Raw genomic sequence first — 20,540 nt, 5'->3', positions numbered from 1 at the left:
GTAGACAGAAAGAGTAACAGTTAATGTGTGTAAATGAAAGAATAATTAGATAAGAAAGGAGCTACTAATTTGCAAATATTCTGTCAATGAACTTAACAGATAACTAAACTAAATCAAGACCACAACAGGAAAGTATCATGAATGCCTACACTGGCAGAAAGTAGTCTGGAACAAGGACGTAACGTTTTGCGTTATCATCTTTGTATCATCATATATAAGTTCAGGGTGCCTCAGAAAATATCATCAGACTGATACAGTTTAGGGGTTACAGTTCATGTCCTCTTTGGTACTCTTACATTTTTGTTCTTGAGATACGCAGGTAGTGTAGCCTGAACCATTAAAGTACTTCAAGAGCGTGAATGTACAAAGTTATACTGAAGAACACTGGTTCTGGGTAATGGGCACCCTTTACATTCCACATAGCCTCACAGTTCAAGACTTTAGCTAAAACTTTTAGTTCAGCAAGATAGAAGGTTACAATGACCTCTTTTACAGTTAAAAGAAGCATAAATTTTTATAATAATTTCATTTTATTTTCTTTCAGAATTTTAACAAAAGAACATTAAATATAAGATGTTCCTTATTAGAAACAACAGCAATTTTAGTCTTGTGAAGACAGAGAAATTGTCATTATTAACCTTTTGTAAAATTAAGTAAATATTTTGTACTAAATGAAACTTCTCCAGCCTGTTCCCTTGTAGCTAATGGAACTTTCTTTAGCAACTGAAAATCTCTGAGAAAATGCTATCATGATAAAATCTGAATTTGGCGATTGTTAAGAGAAAAAAACAAACAAAAAAGTGCTAGGTCTGTAAAAGTTATTATATTCATTTGCTAGTTTCATCGCTTTATAATATTAATGTGTTTCTAGCACAAGGTGATGTTTCAGTTTCTAACTGCCTTTAGAGAAAATTGGTGATTTTGGAATTCATTACCATGTATTTTACCAAAATATAATGGAAGATTCTAATTTTATTTTGCTTTTTGAGGTACTTTAGCCATCCATTGCTCCCTTTTAATATAAGAAAAACATGTAAAATGTAGAAAGATAATACTCATATGTATTGTAACTATGGATACATTAATCTACTTGCATTACTTGAATTCTTAAAAGACTAGTGATTTATTTCTCCCGACATTAGAAAACACTGTGTATATTTCCCACTCAGATGATTTATATCTGTACATATAATCTTGATCTGCACAGATCATCCTGTGTGCCATCATATGGCAAGTACAAGACAACCAAGAGATCAGGCCCTGTCAGCATGGATTTACGAAAGGCAGGTCCATCTTGACTAACCTGACTCCCTTCTGTGACGATATGACCCACTTAGTGGATGAGGAAAAGGCAGTGGATGTTGTTTACCTGGACTTCAGTGCAGCCCTTAACACCGTTTCCCACAGCATTCTCCTAGGGAAACTGGCTGCTCATGGCTTAGACAGGTGTACTCTTTGTTTGGTAAAAAATTGACTGGATGGCTGAGTCCAAACAGTTGTGGTGAACAGAGTTAAATCCAGTCAGCAGCCAGTCAGAAGTGTTGTTTCCCAGGGCTCAGTGTTGGGAACAGTCTTGTTTAATATCTTTACCAATGATCTGGATGAGGGGATTGAGTGCACCCTCAGTAAGTTTGCAGATGACATCAAACTGGGTGGGAGTGTTGATCTGCTTGAGGGTAGGAAGGTTCTACAGAGGGACCTGGACAGGCTGGACTGATGGACAGAGGTCAACTCTATGAGGTTCAACAGGATCAGTGCTGGGTCCTGCACCTGGGACGCAACAACCCCATGCAACGCTACAGGCTTTGGGAAGAGTGGCTGGAAAGCTGCCTGGTGGAAAAGGACCAGGGGATGTTGGTTGACAGCTGGCTACACATGATCCAGCAGTGTGCCCAGGTGGCCAAGAAGGCCAACAGCATCCTGGCTTGTATAAGGAATAGTGTGGCCAGCAGGACTAATTGATTGTCCCCTTGTACTCAGCACTGGTGAGGCTGAATCTCAAATACTGTGTTCAGTTTTGGGCCCCTCACTACAAGAAGGACATTGAGGTGCTAGAGAGTGTCCAGAAAAGGGAAACAAAGCTGGTGAAAGGTCTAGAGAACAAGTCCTGTAAGGAGTGGCTGAGGGAACTGGGGTTGTTTAGTCTGGAGAAGAGGAGGCTGAGGGGAGACCTTGTTGCTCCCTACAACTACCTGAAAGGAGGCTGTAGTGAGGTGGGTGTTGGTCTCTTCTCCCAGGTAACAAGTGATAGGATGAGAGGAAATGGCCTGAGGTTGTGCCAGGGGAGGCTTAGTTTGGATATTAGGAAAAATTTCTTCTCCAGAAGGCTTCTCAATCATTGTACCAGGCTGCCCAGGGAAGTGGTGGCATCCCCATCCCTGGAGGTGTTTAAAAGATGTGCAGATGTGGTGCTTAGGGACATGGTTTAGCGGTACTCTTGGCAGTGTTAAGTGAATGGTTGGTCCTGATGATCTTAAAGGTCTTTTCCAACCCTAATTATTCTGATTCTAAAAGTGATTTAAGCAACCTTTGATTTCACAGAATCTCTGCTGCAGAAAACCTGAGCGATACACTCTTCTCCCTTTTACTTTTCTGTAAAATTATATGACTTTATAAATCTTATCTATAATATTTTTGAATAAAATTTTACAAGTTCTTACAAAAAAGAGCTTTAGAAACCTTGTTTGTTCTCTTTTTTTTATATATGAAATCTCTGTTAAAGATGCTGAAGTACAGAAGTTCATGAGGTTAATTACAGTTTCATTCTCTTATGAAGTATTTATGTATTCTGGACCACAAACGCACAACGTTTAGGAACCCCGAAATTGCACAGAAAAATGTATTTGTTCTGTTCTGCATCTGCTTGGAAGATATTTTATTTACCTCTGAGTCTGAAAACTTCAATTACTAGAACGTTTTTGTTGAATTTCTTTAATATTATATCAGTCTTGATCTAAATTACTAATCAGTACTGTCCAGTGAAAATGCAGTTAGTTGCTTTATGAGTGCAAGTAGATCATATTTCATAACGTAAGAGGATTCTTTTAGAAGGCTTTTAGAAGAAGTAGAAAGTGGAAAGCTTATTCAGTCAAATTTTTTTATGTCTGCAGCCAGAGCATTTTTTGAATTCACAGTATTTTCAGAAAAACCTTGACATAATGTTATGCAGGCAAATAAAAGACAGAGTGTTCAAAAACAAGTACTTCACTTAGTAGTATTAGTATTTGTCTAAGGAGATATGTGAATATATTTTTTGTTTCTATTAAAGCTTTGTAAATATTTCACTTGTTTCTTGTTTAACTTTTGGAGGACATTAAATGTCAGTGAACAGATTGCTGGTACTTGCTTCTTTTTGTCTTACCTTCTTTCCTCAATTCCAGTTTATTTTTATTCACAGCTCCCTGTGGAGGAAACTTAACTGGCTCATCAGGTTTTATACTTTCACCAAACTTCCCTCATCCTTATCCCCATAGCAGAGATTGTGACTGGACTATCACTGTTAATAATGATTACGTTATATCATTAGCATTTATCAGGTAAACTGCTACTTGCTTATAATTTTTGAAGTCATGTTTGTAACTTTATTACTGGTAGTTGTTCAAAGTTTGCAGGGCAACATATGTATACTTAATGTAACTACCAAAGTGATTAGCATTTGATATCTTTGTTAGCAGTCATATCAAATACATTAGAGTATTCAATACACATAGAGACAGAGCTTGGGAGCTCATTTCTTCTGCTCAGTTAAAAGCACTGTCAGTTTACACTGACTAATGTGGATGTGGGTGGTGGTCAATTTACCATGATTCTCTTCCTGAGAAGGCAGCACAGAGTAACTCACTGAATTGTCCCTGGTCCAGGAGAATGGTCTTTAATGATGAAGCCTATTGCTTTATATTTTGTATGAGACACTCATCTGCTATTTAAGCAAAATTTCAAAAGTAATATTTAATTTAGTTTTATTAGTCCGTACCATTTCAGGACACTTGAGCAGGATACTTCCTATTGTTCTGGTTATTAAATCAAATTGTTTTAGCATTTTATTTTATCACAATTCAAGATTAAATTGAACTCAGTAGAATCCACAGAGCAACTTTGCTGTCTGCGTTATATGTATCCTATAAAGTAAATTAATATACATATTATGTGTGGAAAATATGCATCCAAACTGTGATTGTCTGGTTGACATTTGTATTTGATTGACACAGCTGTTGACATTTGTGATTGATTTGCAAAAATGCAAATCAACTATGATGAGTTCACAGAAAAGTTAAAAATCATACTTGTAATATCCTATCAAATTTCAGTCCTTCTTATGCTGGATGTTCTATAATAGTGGTTTTATTGTTCTAATCAGTGAAAATGTGATGACTTCTTTAATGATGTAGGTCATAAAGTTGTTTGTTCTCAGTGCTCAGTGATATAGTACATGTTTTGAAGAAATCCTTCCAAGCAAATTAATCACTTAATTATATTTACCTAATTAACAATTTAACTATTTTGTTGTTGGTTTCAGAATGCTGTAAGTTGCTAGGCAACTTTCTACGGTGCAGTAACATTTTTTTTTTTTTTTTGGTTCGGTGAAATATCCTGGGCTCAAACTATTTAAGAATATTCTGTTCTTTATATTGTACATTTATAAGAACCTCTTGTAAGAGGTTCTCAATCTTAGAATAAAAACAATATTTTACAGAGTGACTCAGTATAATATGTGAACAGTTTATAGATCCGAAATATTGCCAAGTTGTTCTTAAAGCTGGACAATTGTTATGATTCTTGACAGAAGCTGACAAACTTAGTTTTGGTCAAAGTACTTACTGAGTCTTGCCTCACTTATGACACACAGACTGTTCCAGAGTGAGAAGAAACCCCTTCCTGTATAAACCAAACCCTGGATACTCCACTGAGTACTGTTAAATATGCTGTTGAGTGGGACTTACTCAAGCCAACCCTTTAAAATTAAAAAAAAAAAACCTATGGCAATTTAAAAATTGAAGCTGTTGACATTTGACTTTTGCATTTCTTTTGTAAGGAAATATTTTTGAAATAATCCAAAAGTTAAAATTATTTTCTCTGAAGAAGCTGTGTCTGGTCTTCAATGTCTACATTTACTTTAATCAGGAGCTAGTGTCAAGTAGAGACAAACTTTTCATTCTTTTACTGACAACCTTTTCTTAAACGTTTTTGTACAGGGATAATCTTATAAGTAAATTTGGTTAACTCTCTGCCTTTAAGTAAAATTAAGTTCAAAATTAACTAATTAAGTTAACTAACTGTAGTTACATAATCAACTAAACTAATTAATTTCTCAAAATTAGCTAAAATTAAGTTAAAAAAAAGAGATGAGGTTTCAATACTACACCTTTTTATTTAAGCTGATTATAGGCAAAATGTTTCTTGCTTTTACAGTTACTGGTAGATCATCTCCCCGCTGTGTGAAACTGTTCAGTCTGACTGGAACCTGTGTACGCTCTACTCTGCAGCTGACTGCATTATATCATAAAGCATTTCTGCCAAGAGTTCTGCCAATAGATCTATGTTATTTGTTTCTCTAAAGCTTTAGAAATATCGTTATTAATTTTTTTCTATTTAAAAAAATTAATTTTTTCTGGCTATCAGCAAAATATTATTTCTAAGCAGAGAACCAATAAACATAGTGTTTCTGTTGTTTTCTAATAAAACACTTCTACAAACTATTGTTCTGACAGTGGAGGTTTTTTTCCTTTTATAACAACAGAGATAACAAACTTTTATTTCAGCTAATAAGAATGAAAATATTTGGCAAAGCATATTCTGTCTAATATTTCTCTTTTTTTGTCCTACAGTTTCAGTATAGAACCAAATTATGATTTTCTTTATATCTATGATGGGCCAGATGGTAATAGCCCACTGATAGGGAGCTTTCAAGATAGCAAGCTGCCAGAGAGGATAGAAAGCAGTTCAAATACCATGCATCTGGCTTTTCGGAGTGATGGATCTGTTAGTTTTACTGGATTCCACCTAGAGTACAAAGGTAAATAAAATTATTTTTCTTTTCTATTAAAAAAGTTCAATTCATGAGTGTAAATTTTAATCTGCCTTAATTTCTCATAGCTTTCTGCCTGATAATGTTTTGGTTTTGCTTAAGAGTACGATAATGTGCATTATCTATATATATAAAATATAATGTTTTAAGGGTACTAATTTAAGATAAAGATTTTACTATGATTTCATTTAGCTGATACATGATAATGTTAAATGCATGGTTCCAAAGAAAAAGAATTCAGACAGATGTTTGTATGTTTCAGAAATAATGCTGCAGTGTCAAAACTTAACAGCATATATACGTGTTTTTTCCAGAATATAATTTATTTTTATTTTTCCTTTACATAGCAGGGCATGTTGGCATACATTCATTTAAGATACTGTAAATGAAACAATGTTCTACGATCTAGGAGGCCAATGTTGCAAATGAAAAAGTATTTTGGCTAGACCTTTTTATGATATGCCGTGGTTGAGCTGTCTACCTGTCTTAGACAGATCTGTCTGAGGTCATAACAAAGTAAACAACAAAATACAGGCTTGTAAAATTCATAATCAATTGGAGCTTTCATAATTGCCTCTGTGTGGCTCAAGAAACAAATATTTGTTATTAAGTGAATATGAAAATATCCAATAATCTATAAAGACAATGAGAGGGAAAACATGGATGTTGCTGGTATAAAGGCAATAGATCTTAACCTCCTTGGACTTATTTTCTTCTCCATTTATTCTGGAAGCAACTAGTAAATGCATAGCTATACAAGGGAAAGACTGATGCATTTGTTGCTTTGGCAAACCGCTCTCCTTTTACTTTCCTAAAGTCATTGGATTCTACAGATGTAAAGGAAGTTGTCTCCACAGTATGAGCTAGTCCTAAGAAATTAAAAGTAGGTCTCAAGCATGTTGATGATGAGCCCATATGCACATACTGTATCATATCACTTTAAAATATTCCTTCTTCCTTTTCAATTAAATTGAAGAATGATAAATGTAGATGAAGTGCTATAAAAAGCAGATCAGGGACACAGAACTCCTAAAGAACAAGAAAGTATACGAGGTTTTCAAAGGGCCCAATCTTCTTGTGCCATTTTGTTGAATACAGTCTTGTCTCCTAGAATGAAAAGGTTTCTCCCATCCACTAATCCCAGTATGAAGTATACTTATTAGGGACACAGTCTCTTTTCATTCTTAATCTAGGTTTAAATAAAGAATTGAACCTCTGCACTCAGGAATCAAAACAGAATACTATTTCTAACATTACTGCTGGCCTGTGTGTGCCACTTAGATCTCTTATTTCTTTCTGTACTTCCAGGAGTCACGACACCAAAGAAATGAGGGAGATTTTAATCACATTTGTAAAGGGACTGGAAGTCTAATGGCAGGGTGTAGACATTAGATTCTGTGTTTGTGTGTGTACATGTAAATGAGCGGAAGTTTGAGAAAGGAATCAACCTGATCCCCATTTTCCCTGTTTACCTGATACGGTTATATTTCCTGCTTTTCTCAGAATATCCAGAGTATGCATTTCAACATCTGCTTTAGAACAATGAGATAAACAAAAGGAAATATCTTAATCCCCATTAAAAATTTTCAGGATTATTAAATTTGGACAGCTTAAAATCTGTTAAGCACAGGACGAGCTGCTAAGAGAATTATTATATTTTTACTGTGACTATCTGCTAAATATGACAACTGCACTGCTTAACTTATTTTAGGAGTATCATAAGAACACTTACTGTGAGGCAGCACCTCAAATACTGTGTTCAGTTTTGGGCCCCTCACTACAAGAAGGACATTGAGGTGCTAGAGAGTGTCCAGAAAAGGGAAACAAAGCTGGTGAAAGGTCTAGAGAACAAGTCCTGTAAGGAGTGGCTGAGGGAACTGGGGTTGTTTAGTCTGGAGAAGAGGAGGCTGAGGGGAGACCTTGTTGCTCCCTACAACTACCTGAAAGGAGGTTGTAGTGAGGTGGGTGTTGGTCTCTTCTCCCAGGTAACAAGTGATAGGATGAGAGGAAATGGCCTGAGGTTGTGCCAGGGGAGGTTTAGTTTGGATATTAGGAAAAATTTCTTCTCCAGAAGGCTTCTCAATCATTGTACCAGGCTGCCCAGGGAAGTGGTGGCATCCCCATCCCTGGAGGTGTTTAAAAGATGTGCAGATGTGGTGCTTAGGGACATGGTTTAGCGGTACTCTTGGCAGTGTTAAGTGAATGGTTGGTCCTGATGATCTTAAAGGTCTTTTCCAACCCTAATTATTCTGTCTTAAATTTGAAAGTGCTACAACTATTATTAGTTGCCAAAATAGCTGTTGTAAAGGTTCTTAATGAATTTTTGTTAGTTTCTTACATAGTGGATTGCAAGTATGAGAATACTGTAAGCATAATATCTGCAATAGAAGACTGAAATGCATTTAATTTAACCAAAAAGAATAATTGTGTTACAGAGGAGTAATCTCTTAATAGAACGTTTTATCAACCAAGTGCCTTTTTTTTACTTATAATGTGTGATTGGGCAGGGAATGTACTAACTTCAAGGAGGAATTATTAATGGTGTGTTACATAAGTGGGAATGAAAAGGCAAATGAAGGTAAAGAATGGTTTTAAGGTGTACACCTAAGAAGTTCTAAACTACTTTGAATAAGAGCTGCCATTCTGTGAAGGATTAACATTTTCAAGAGCAGAGAATGATTAGATTAGTTGAGGAAACAAACTACAGATGATATTGTTGTAGGTGCCTGACACAGGCCAAGAGAACATAGATCATACCTAGAAGAATCATAGCCTTGGTACTCACAGGGAATTTTTGCCACTCCCATAGCTGCTGCAAGGATAATTTGGCATAGCACAAACAGTCCAATGGATCCCTTGACTATGTTCATGACAATTTTTTGATGCAGGTTATCCCTAGCTGACTAGGGCAATTGAGCTGCTGTAATGGTTACTCACCATTGGGGCTGAGAACCCAATGAAAAGAAAATGGAAAAGGTTGTGGTACTTAATACCTTTTTACCTAGTTTTTTTACTGGTATGTTTTGCCCCAAGTCCTCCCTGAACCTGCTAGTAGGGTTCGTGGGAGTTCAGCATTATCCACAGTGGAGGAAGAAAATCAGGAAGCACTTAAGCTGGCTGGTTGTACATATCTCCATTGCAATAGATGAGATGCACCCAAGTTGAGGAAACTGGCTGATGCAACTGCGAAGCTGCTTTCTATCATCTCTGATAGGTCATGGCAGTCAGTGTGGTTACTAGTGAATGGAAAAGATCAATTTCACAAGTACCTTGAAGAAGAGCAAGAAGAAGACCTGGGGAAGTACAGGGCTGCTCATTTTAAACTGGAAAGATTATGGACCAAATCTTCCTGGAAATTATTTCCAAAACAAAGGACAAATAGCTTTTTGGGAATAGTCTGTGTGGTTTTATGATGGAGTATCATGCCCAATGAACACATCGCTGTCTATGAGGTGATGAAAGGCTATGTGGACATGGGGAGAGTAGTGGATATTGAATACTCTGACTTCAGAAAGGCCTTTGAAACACTCTCTCCCAGTATTCTGAGAGACCAATTTGATGAGATATAGGCTTGATAAGTGGATGATAACATTGGTGGAAAATTGGCTCGATTGCTGAACTCTGACTCTTACCTAGTATTAATCGTGATTAATGGTGTGGGCAGTATTCTCTTTATTGATGACCTGTATGATGGGCAAGTTTGTGGAAAACACCAATTTAGGGGGAAATTTCAGTACTCTGGAAGGTAGCATCACTGCTCAAAGGGATCTTATGAGGCAGGAGAATCAGGTTGATACGAGCCTTTGACAAAGGCAAATGCAAAGTCCCGCATCTTCAGTGGAATAACCCCATGCAACAGTAAAGGCTTGGGGCTGACTGGATAGGGTAAAGCTCTGCAGAAAAGGATCTGGAGAGCTTTGTGTACAAATTGGCCATGAGCCAGCAGTGTGTCCTTGTGGTAAAGAAGTCCAGCAATCTTCTGGTCTAAGAGTGAAAGACTGGAAGCAAGAGTGGAATCAGCAGATCCATGCAAAACATTCTTCCCTCTGGGTCTTCTGAGATCACACCTGAAGTACATTTAAGGGCTCACTAGTACTGGGACGATTTTGACAAACAAAAGTAAGTCCAGTCCAATGGAAAGTCACCAAGATGATCAGGAAGTTGGAGCATATAACATACAAAAAGAGGCTGAGGGAACCGGGTTTGCTTCAACTACCTAATGAGGGTGTATAGAAAAGACAGAGCCAGAATCTTCTCAGGGGCACATAGTGATAAGACGGGAGATAATGGGCACAAGTTGCAACAAGATACATGTCTATTAGATATTAAGGAAAAAAAAATCACTCTGAGGGTAGCCAAACATTGGAACTGGTTGCCCTGAGATCATGTCATCTGAATCCTTTGAAATTGTAACTGGACTGGACAAAGGCCTGAGCAACCTAATTGAATTGGCCTTGCTTTGTGTGTGGGTTGTGCTACATCTCTTTTAATCTAAATTGTTCTGATTCAACGAACTTAACTTTTTCACACAAATTGTAGCAGCTGCTGTTGTGTCCTATATGTACTCTAATCCTATTTGAAATGGCAGTAGTACTGAAGTTGTACTTCATTGACAGACCATATTTTTCAGATACAAATCTCAGACCTGACCTATGTCTCAAGTCTGGTCTGTAATCATGTTTCTGACTGGGTTTTGTTCTTCTCTTCCTTCCTCCCTTCATTTCTATTTTATAATGAAGAAGCAGCTTATTAGTTCTAATAAGTTCTCTGGAGAATAATTATGGAATGTTTGCTATAGTTCAGTACGTCTGTAATATTCTCTCTAAGAAGCTTATTATGGCTTTGTTCTGTTTGAGACTTAGGGATAGAGTAGTAAATCAAGTTCTGGACAAAGCACCTGCTTCTCCTGGCTTTCAACGTTGTTTTCCATGCACTGAGATACTAGTTTTCTAGTGGGTTTTGGCACCATTACCATATGTTAACCAACAGAGACTTCCTTGTTGAACCTGAGACTGCAGCAGCACATATTGTTACCTGTGTTCAGCCTGTATTTCAGAAGCTTTAACTGATCCAGTGACATGCCAAAGTTATCAAAGAAGTAACTGCTGTTTTTCTTGAAGCTTGTTGCAAAACTTTATTATGGGCAAAAGGAATTTGCACCAGGTATGCACAACCAAGAATATAATGTTACTGTAACCCAAATCTTAACTGTCTAATGAAACAATTATTTTTAGTCCATACCTAATTATTATAGAAAATAATTTAAAAATATTACTACAGAAAAAGTCTTAATAATAATACAGCTAAAACCATAACACACTCTCTCCAGCCTTTTTTCTGATGTTCTGCTAAACCTGCCACTGCCCGTCTGTGTTTTCAGCTTAATGATAGTAGTATTCTTGGAAAAGAAAGGGGAAGGGCTACAGGGGTCATCAATGTCTTGAGTTTGTCAATTGGACCAATATGACATTGATGGTGAAGGACTTTTCCTCCTGTCTCCTGGGAGCACTTCTATTTTATCTTTATAAATTTACTAATAGAGTCTTCTTATTTGCTCAGTTTTTCACTGTTTCTCAGATAGTCCTGATGAATCCTTTTGCCACATTTGACTTTCTTCATATATTGTAGTGTAGTATACTGACTTTCTTTACAAGTTCACTTAGCAGCTACTTCAGATTTTCCAAAGTAGTTTGAAGGTGCTAAGTATTTCAGGCTTTATTGTTCAGAATAGTTATTATGAAACTATTTCTAGAGTGACATTGTTACTGTTTAGTCAGCAACTTCAGGAGTCTGTCACAACTGTGCCTTTGGGGAAAAGAAAATTACAGGGCTGTAATTTTTCCCCAGAGAAAAATTGTGCTGTGACAGATCATGTCTTTCCTTAGTTTCCCATCAATACACCAGACAATAGATTAATTTAGCTTCTTCTCTCTTTAATTTTTTATGTAGTACTAATTTGTACTTTATCCAAAGATCTGCTAGAATTATGAAACATGGATTTCTTATCATAAACACAGGAATGGTGATCTCACAATTTCAGTTGCGTATCAATACAAATATATCAATATCAGTTCAGTAAAAAGAAAAAAATAATGTTTTCTTGCCATTGTCAAAATGTTACAATCCTAAATTAAATGATCCTTTTTTAAAAAAAAAATTTGAGAATTTGGACTTGAAAGAATTCTCAGTTTGCCCTAAGGTCTGCCAGACTACTCAAGTGACAGTGTGGTTGGTTTACATAATAATTATTAATATTTATGTGATATCTTACAGACTTTCTATTAAATTGTATCTTTTAAGTTTTGATTGTCCACTCAAAGTTTTGAATGTGAATGTTACAAATGTTTTACCCTTTCTTTTTTAATCTCACACTGTATTTTGAAACCTCACCATTCAGAATAGGAGACAGGTGTCACAGGCACCACAGTACAGCTACGTAAATGAATCAATGTGGATATCAAATACCTGATCTTAATAACTAACTATGTGATGTAACTATTACTTCTTGTTGCACTATTTTTCATATCAGAAGCATGCTCTGTAGATTAGATATGCAAATCCTAATAAATTGTCAACCATATTAGGAGATCTTCATGTTCTTTTGGAAGACGTGAAGTTGAAATTTCAAAAGAATTATTCTGTGTTTCCATCTTCAAACGTAACAATACTTTTATAGTTTTGCAATATAATTCTTCCTGTCCTGTCAGAAATACTACAACATAAAAATGGCCTTAGGGGATCAAACCAACCGTCTGTTTGGTTCATTAGCTTGTCTCTAGCTGAAATGTGGCTAAATTATATAAACTTCAAATATACAATAATTTCTCCGTATTATCTGTAAGTTTTCAGAAACCTCAGCTTAAGTACTGCCAGAATCAGATAAATTCTCTTTGTATTTAATGCTCTTAAATAGTCTTCCAGGGATTTTAAAGCTCATATAGTTTTTTGGCAACTGTACCTACCTCTATCAGAAAGTTCCACAGCTGAAAGATGCCTGGTAAAAACCCACCTCTTCTGATGTATTAGAAAGTTGGCACTGATTTTGCAGAAAGTGAATAAGTGTTCCCTATTGATATTCTCCACAACACCCTTAAATAGTAAATAAAAAAATCTGAATTTCTATTTTCTGCTTGATAAAATCAATTACTGCAAGCTCCATCCTGCATAGCATGAAATAATCTCCTTCATTCCAGATTCTAGCATTTCCTACTACATTTCCTACATTCCTTCATCTCATAAGTTTACTGCTTTTTCCTTAATGGAAAAATATTTCAAATTTTTCCAAAATGTTTACCTTTTCTCCCCTTCTATATAGTAGTGGTGTTAATTAGAATTGCTGAGCAGTTATTTTAGTGCAGTTTGTTATGTCTGGGATATTAAATACACTGGTATTCGTGTTATAGAAGAAAGAGGGAAGCAAAGGTAAGAGCATATGCATATGTTTGGATTTATTTCAATATTTTGAAACAAATAGAGATATATATAACAAAAAAGGAGATAATTTAAAGAATATTTTCATGCTTTGTCCACTGTGAGGAAAAAATAGCAATTTGAAAATGTATCCATATATCATACGCCCAGATATATTCATTTGGGTTTACTAATTTTGAAAAAATTCTTGTTTGTATACTTTTATTTCGTAACAAACTGCTTATATTGGTTTACTCCAATTACCAGTTTTCAGACCACAAATCTTAAAACTAGAATGTGTCTAATCTTCTGGAACAACATCCATGTATCTATCTTCATCTAACTATGTAACTACATCATTGGTAATAGTGAAATCTGTAAGAATAGTTCTTGTAATGAAGCGCTGTAAGAATTATCTAGGAAAAATATAGGACACATGGTTTTTGTCATTATATAGCAATTTGTACAGTCTTTAGAATGAAGCAGAGCGAACATCTGATGTAGAATGGAAAGGTTCTTAAAAAAAAAAAAAAAAAGGAACCTTATGTTTCTACAGGGTCCTCAAAGAAGACATTAAGAAAACTCCAGAAAATATTTATATTTTTCTGCATTATATTTAGAATTATGTTTGCATATTTTTTCCTCTATAGCAAAACTTCGTGAGTCTTGCTTTGATCCTGGAAATATAATGAATGGAACAAGACTTGGAATGGATTATAAACTGGGGTCAACTGTCACGTATTACTGCGATGCAGGTTATGTTCTTCAAGGATATTCTACACTAACATGTATCATGGGAGATGATGGAAGACCTGGATGGAACAGAGCCCTGCCCAGTTGTCATGGTAAGAGCAATTTTTCATTTGTTATAGTTGCTGTTGTTACTATTCTTGCTTTGTCATATGGAAGAAATAGATACAAAATTAGAAGAAGCAATTTTAATAAATTTCTCTTTTAGGACAAAGCCCTTTCAATGATATATTTAATAAAAATGATGATATATTTAGTAAAAATAACATATTTAATAAGTCAGGATAAACATTTTTTTCAAGTTTTTATTAACATTTGATAAATAGTGCTACAAGTTATTATTGTGAATAGAGGTTAAAAGTAATGTCATCCTCAATGCCAGCCTGTATTCCTGAATTAGTAAATTTATACCATAGTATGGAGATATCTAACACATATATATTTAAATAGAGCATCTTACTCTGGATGTCACAATATATGTTTGTTTCTTTTCATTTTTACTAGTTTTTAAACCACATAGGTTAAATAATTTGTATATACATGTATAATGTACATACATTACATCATTTATCTTGTTGGCTATGTGGTGTCTAGAAAAATTCAGCCTTAAAATGCACCACAGATGCAATCATTCAAACTTTTATGGTTATGAAGAACTCTGCTCATTTCAGGAATCTCCTGACTTTAGTTATATTACCACTGACTATACCAACTGTAAGCATATTCAGATTTTATCTATAAGAAAAGACTCAATTTTTATTTTACTGATTTGGTGTTAATTCTTACCAGAAATTGATAGCCACTTCAGAAAAAAACCCCCAATATTCTTCTTCCATATGTTGTAAGATTAAGCACAAAACCTCTCCCATGTATCCAGATATTAATAAACAACACAAAAATGCCAAATTATAAAATTAAAATTTGTGCTATAAGTTAAACTAAAATCTCCTCTTTATCAAGTTCATTTCAATTCCTTTTCATAATCTGAAGACAAAAAAGCTGTTAATTATATTTCCACTTTGACTATATTTATTTTAACTAGAATATGGATTTTTTTTATTATGTAAATTTCTATTGCAAAGTGGATAGTGGAGTACCAGCAAAACAAACAAACAAAAATTGTCGACTATAAAGAATAACCAATATAAATATTTTGAGAACTTTAGTATTTTCATTATTCATCAAAATTATCAGAGCATGGAACACCAAACTTCAGAGGCATCAGATGATTGGAAAACTGGCCCTAGCAATGTGTTGGAAATGTGTTCACACTTGTAGACTGTGTGCAATGGAAGTCAAAAGTTTCTTCCTCATTGTAAAATGATATTTGAATGTTGCTTTCTAGAGACGAGTCTGTGAGGAAGGTTGTTGTGTGTAAGAGGAGAAAGGTTTCTGTTTTTTGGAAGGTCTCTTTCATGGGTAATGAGAGATAAAGAATTTCTTTATCAATAATGCAATAAATGTATATGTAAATGCCACTTATAATCTACCTAGCAGTCTTCCAGTGGTTTGTTGTTTGGGTTATTTTCCCCCACTATTTTAACATTGACTAAAAAGAGACTGTTATCCTTGGAAGGAAGTCATTTTAATAAAAGGAAAAAAAATCTTATAATAAAAGGGGTAGTGGATATCTGCCACTGATTCTAACTGGACCATTTTCTTTCCTGGATGAACAAGGCCTTATTTCAAAGATGACAAACCCCACACTTCTTTAGGATATGATGTAACAGAGTAGGCTCCATAAAAAAACCTTAGCATTGCAATTTTCTCTCATTTTTCTTATGTTGCTTTTTTCCTCCAGTTCAGAGTCAATGAAGGCTTGTAGATATGTCACTGTGATATATTACAGTATATTTCTACCATGTAATAAATGCTTTACACTTTTTGGGGATTTAGCTCAAGAAAAACAGAACATTTTTATAGCTGTAAGAAAGATAATACCAGTTGATTAGCTTTCAATTATGTGCAGGTGGCAGAAACAGTTTGAGAGCAGAATTTTGCCTCCTGACCACCAGTCTCACCTATGTAAAAAATTTGCTTAGTAGAGAAATTAGATTCCTCCATTCTGCCAGTTGTATTTTTGAAACTAATTTGAAATTGATAGTGTATCATGAAATGTGGTATATAATGCACTTTGATATATATTAATTTTTTCATTTTCTTATTTATTTTTAAGAAAAAAGAATGAGAACCTGAACCCCCTTTATACCTGTAATATTTTGATCTAATGCTTTAGCTTTGAAGTAGAAAAAAGATTTGTAAAAGTCAAAAGGGTTCAATTTTTAATATCAGTTTAGAATCCAGGTTCTTCTGTTAAACTCCTGTGAGCTGTATTCAACCATATACATTTATAGGGGGAGTGAGGCATCTCAGAATACGGAAGAGAGAAATATCACAAATTATTATTCTCATTTTACTCATGTTTGGCATTAAGTAGGTCAGAGGAAGGAAGGAATAACTTTCAACACTTTAGATGTCTCTCTGGGCTCAAGGGATGTGCTTTATGAATTGATGAATTTATGAACAATATATAGAATTTGTCTTTTAAAGAGTATAATTCAAAGACCATAGAAAAGACTTTTCTCTTCTAAGAGAATTTGTGCCAGTAATATTTGATCATTTCCATGAAGAAAATCATTAAATAAAATAACATGGATAGTATGAAGGTGAAACAGATACAGGGGTCCAAAGTCAGACCTTATAAGTAAAAATGCTTCTTATTGCTGTTAATATAGATATTTTCACAAGGTGGATAGAGTAACATGTCTATACCTATTCTGAATAACTTGACATAACTTAAGACATACTCCTAAGAGATGGTGGGTGAATGCTGTGCATAGAGAAAGGACTTATGGACCTGACTTGCTCTAAAGTCTAGCCTTTTAGATAAGATGTAGGCAAAAATATATTATCGATTCAGAATTAAAAAGAAAATTAAGTCCATGGCTCTATTATATTGGAAGGACAACCATTTGGGATGGCTTTAATCATTCTCTGAAAATGTCTGGTACATCAAGCCCCACAGGAAATCTTTGTTGAGGAACACTGATGTTCTGGGTCTGGTTGGTCTTCAGCATGAACTGGCTGATGAACAGCTCAGTCTGCCAAAACTTGCTTTCCTGGGAATGTGCAAAACTAGAAAATATGAGTGTCTACAGACCCTGAAAGTCAATTACTGATGATTTTGGACTTAGATTAAAGCTAAACAGAGGCTGTCAGGATCATAGAGTACTAATTTTCAAAAATCTACTGAGTACATAAAGCTGATATTTTTGTAATTGTACCTTTATGCACCAAATATTTTTATGACCTAGTCCTATGTGCATTAGGCATGACTTGCATTTGGTTGAAATCATTATTTAAAATGACCTTGAGCCTCTGTAATAAGTGTGGGAAGTGAACCAAATCATTGGCTTCATTTTTTTATGAACACATGCAAAGATTATCCAGGCTAATAATATGCTAAGCTATTTGGCATTTCATGGTGGATGTTAAGAACAGGATGTAATTAACACATGCAGTTGCAATATTACTATGACAGAGTTGATGATTAATGATTTCTCTTAACTTCACCAACTATAGTTAATTTTAAATTTTTGGTAGCAAACAACAATTGTTTACAAAATAACAAAAAGCCCTGTAGTGGGTAATCACTTTTATGGCTGAGTGTAAAATCCTTATTCCTGCTATAAGAAATCATTTATTGATCACTAAAAAAATATTACTATGTTTCATTGTCATCTGTTGTTTAATCCTAGGAAATATTTGAATTCAGGCTTCAAAGTATCTCCGTCTGAAAGATATATCTAACAATCTCAAATATTGTTATGAACTGCCAATGATTTATTAGCATTTGTTTTTGGTAATGAGACATCAGTATTCAGAATATTCATAGTACTGTTTATCTTCTCTTTAAAAGAAACCAGAAAGTCCTGGGGTTGCTCACAGACCAATTCCATACCATGATATTTAAAAGAAACAGAAACATTTTAAATTATGATTGCAACAAGAAATTTTAATTCCCAGTCTCACATACACAACTACATACTATAGCCATGCTGTTTTAGTGACTAAAGACCCTACTAAAGCCCAGATGCATATGCATTATGAGGAAGGAGAGAGGACCATGAACTACCTGTCCACTCCTCTGTCATATGACCTGGTGGATAATTCACATTATTAGGAGCTGGGAAAAGGGCCGTCTGCAGCCTCATTTACTATTGAAAATTGCCAGAAATAAAAATGAAAATCATAATCTCCACCATTATTGACAATATTATAAAGAATTGAGAATGCACTTGTCATATGCAAACATATAAGTCTAGTAGACGTAAGACTAAGGCACATTAGGCTAAAATACTTTCTTAGGTGATTTTTGTTTAGGATAGGTAGGTAAAAACACAGTTGAATTTCTAGGTAATCTAATTTACATTTATTAAAAATGCTCAAGTCTGTTAAAAGAACAATCAGATAGATCTGGCATGTGATGGTCTATTTTATATACAGAAAAATCAAGGCTTTTTTGTGTTTATAATATCTTGGTTTAAAGATCTTGATCAAAGCAGCTGGAACTTTCATTAACATTTTTGTTCCATTCTGCATTTTCAAATACAAATGTAGAATGCTTGGTTACATTCCCAAATCCTCAGCTATCATATATAAGCAATTAAAAAGATTTTGAAAGGCACAAAACAGTTGTCAGAAGCCTAACATTAATTAACTTCCATCTGTCATATTTAACATTTTCATCTTTGTTAAAAAAACAACCAAACAAAATACATTTCTAGAAAAAAACTCTTTGTTTTTAATAGACACAGCAGGTCACATGCATATCTAAAATGTAACTAAGATCAGGATCAGATGTTATTACAGGGGTACTGTAGGAAGATAGTAATTGTATTTTAGGCTTCCTACAGTTACTGTTAATTGATTAATTTTTGCTAAAAACACTTAAATTTAAGTCCTTTTATTTATTTCATTAAATATGCCAGGCTGATATTTGCTTTTGCACTTCTCTGCAAGAGGCTTGTTCCTCAACCTGACTAGTTTGCTTTAAAATAATGTATCTGTGGCAGAGAACTAAGTCTGCAGTAAACACATTGTCTTCATACTTTGAGGTGGTAGAGGACTGAATGAGGTAATAGAAGAGAAATGGAGATACAGTGAGGATGCAAAGCCAGGATGGCTTATAATCACTAAAGAGAAATTCTTGCAAAATATGAAATTAATTCTCAGAAGCCCAATGTCTGTCTTTCTCATGCCATGAAAGGGCCTCAGCCAGAAACTCTGAGGATGACATGAGTTTAAATGAGTGGGACGAAGGTGTTGAGACAGTTACTGTGCATTGGAGTGCAATGACCAACCTTAGTCAACATCCCATCAAGGTAGTAAAAGTACTGAAGGCATTATAACACATGGAAGACATGGCATCGGTGATGCTGAAATTGTAGTTATCCATTTCCTTCTCTTGAAGAATGACACTTTTATTTAAAAGAAATTTATCCCTACTAAATTTACATTTGAATTATGACTAGCTAAATGGTATTACAGAGTGAAATTCATTAATTGCCATGGGCATGTGAACAAGTTGTGCCACCTCCTCTTGGATTTTCATTATTGAGGGTCGGTCTGACTAGATTTCTTCACTATCTACTTCAGAAACCTTTCTTAAATGAGCATTCATACAAGGTATAACTATTATTTTTCTCATACTGCGCACTTCTGTTGTGCATTTTTGTCATGCACTGTCATGCTTGCACAACCTCTTTGAAGAGGTAAAGAATCTGAATTCATGACATTTACACCATAAAACAAGAAGACAAAATTGATGCTTTTATTTTAAAAATACTCAATAGTTCCCTTAAACCTTTATAAATAAAATCTGTAAAACCACTAGTTGGAAAAAAAAAAAGCCATAACCTCTTGGAGTGGCCGTGTTTATGATACTCTGCAATGTCACCAATTATTCTGTTAACTGCATAACTTCGTGTTTAAAGTTGTGGAGAATGAAGTGACACATGATGAGAAGCAAGACAAAGTGTGTAGAGAGGGAAAATTTTTCCTTCAAAATAATAAAAATTACATTTATTATTAGAGAGTGTAGTATAGTGTATATAAAATTATTAAACCATTATTAATAATTAATTTATAAGTAATAAACTGATCTGTATTTATTTTAAAAAAATAAATTTAAGGCTGAAAAATCTAACATTGAAAACTTAGTCAATGACAGAATTAAGACTGTCATGCAGGTGAGGGTGTGTTTGGAACATCTTTAATAGTGATCTTACATATTACTGTGCTTGGGAGAGGGCATCAGTTGTTTTGTGTTGATCCAGTGATGATAACGAGTTGT

The 20,540-nt window shown here is 34.7% G+C and overlaps 1 protein-coding gene across 1 annotated transcript in view; it reads left to right on the top strand.

Moving 5' to 3' along the window:
• Window positions 1-20,540, top strand: part of CSMD3 (CUB and Sushi multiple domains 3) — a 614,053-nt gene that overhangs the window by 391,962 nt on the left and 201,551 nt on the right. The window contains exons 29-31 of the mRNA XM_075085810.1: window positions 3,398-3,536; window positions 5,826-6,013; window positions 14,086-14,280. Coding sequence (XP_074941911.1) covers window positions 3,398-3,536; window positions 5,826-6,013; window positions 14,086-14,280 — 522 coding nt within the window. The remainder of the gene's footprint in view (window positions 1-3,397; window positions 3,537-5,825; window positions 6,014-14,085; window positions 14,281-20,540) is intronic.

This window comes from Phalacrocorax aristotelis, chromosome 2 (assembly GCF_949628215.1).
Source record: "Phalacrocorax aristotelis chromosome 2, bGulAri2.1, whole genome shotgun sequence".
NCBI classification, from domain to species: domain Eukaryota; kingdom Metazoa; phylum Chordata; class Aves; order Suliformes; family Phalacrocoracidae; genus Phalacrocorax; species Phalacrocorax aristotelis.
This window is presented reverse-complemented; position numbering and strand designations above follow the sequence as displayed.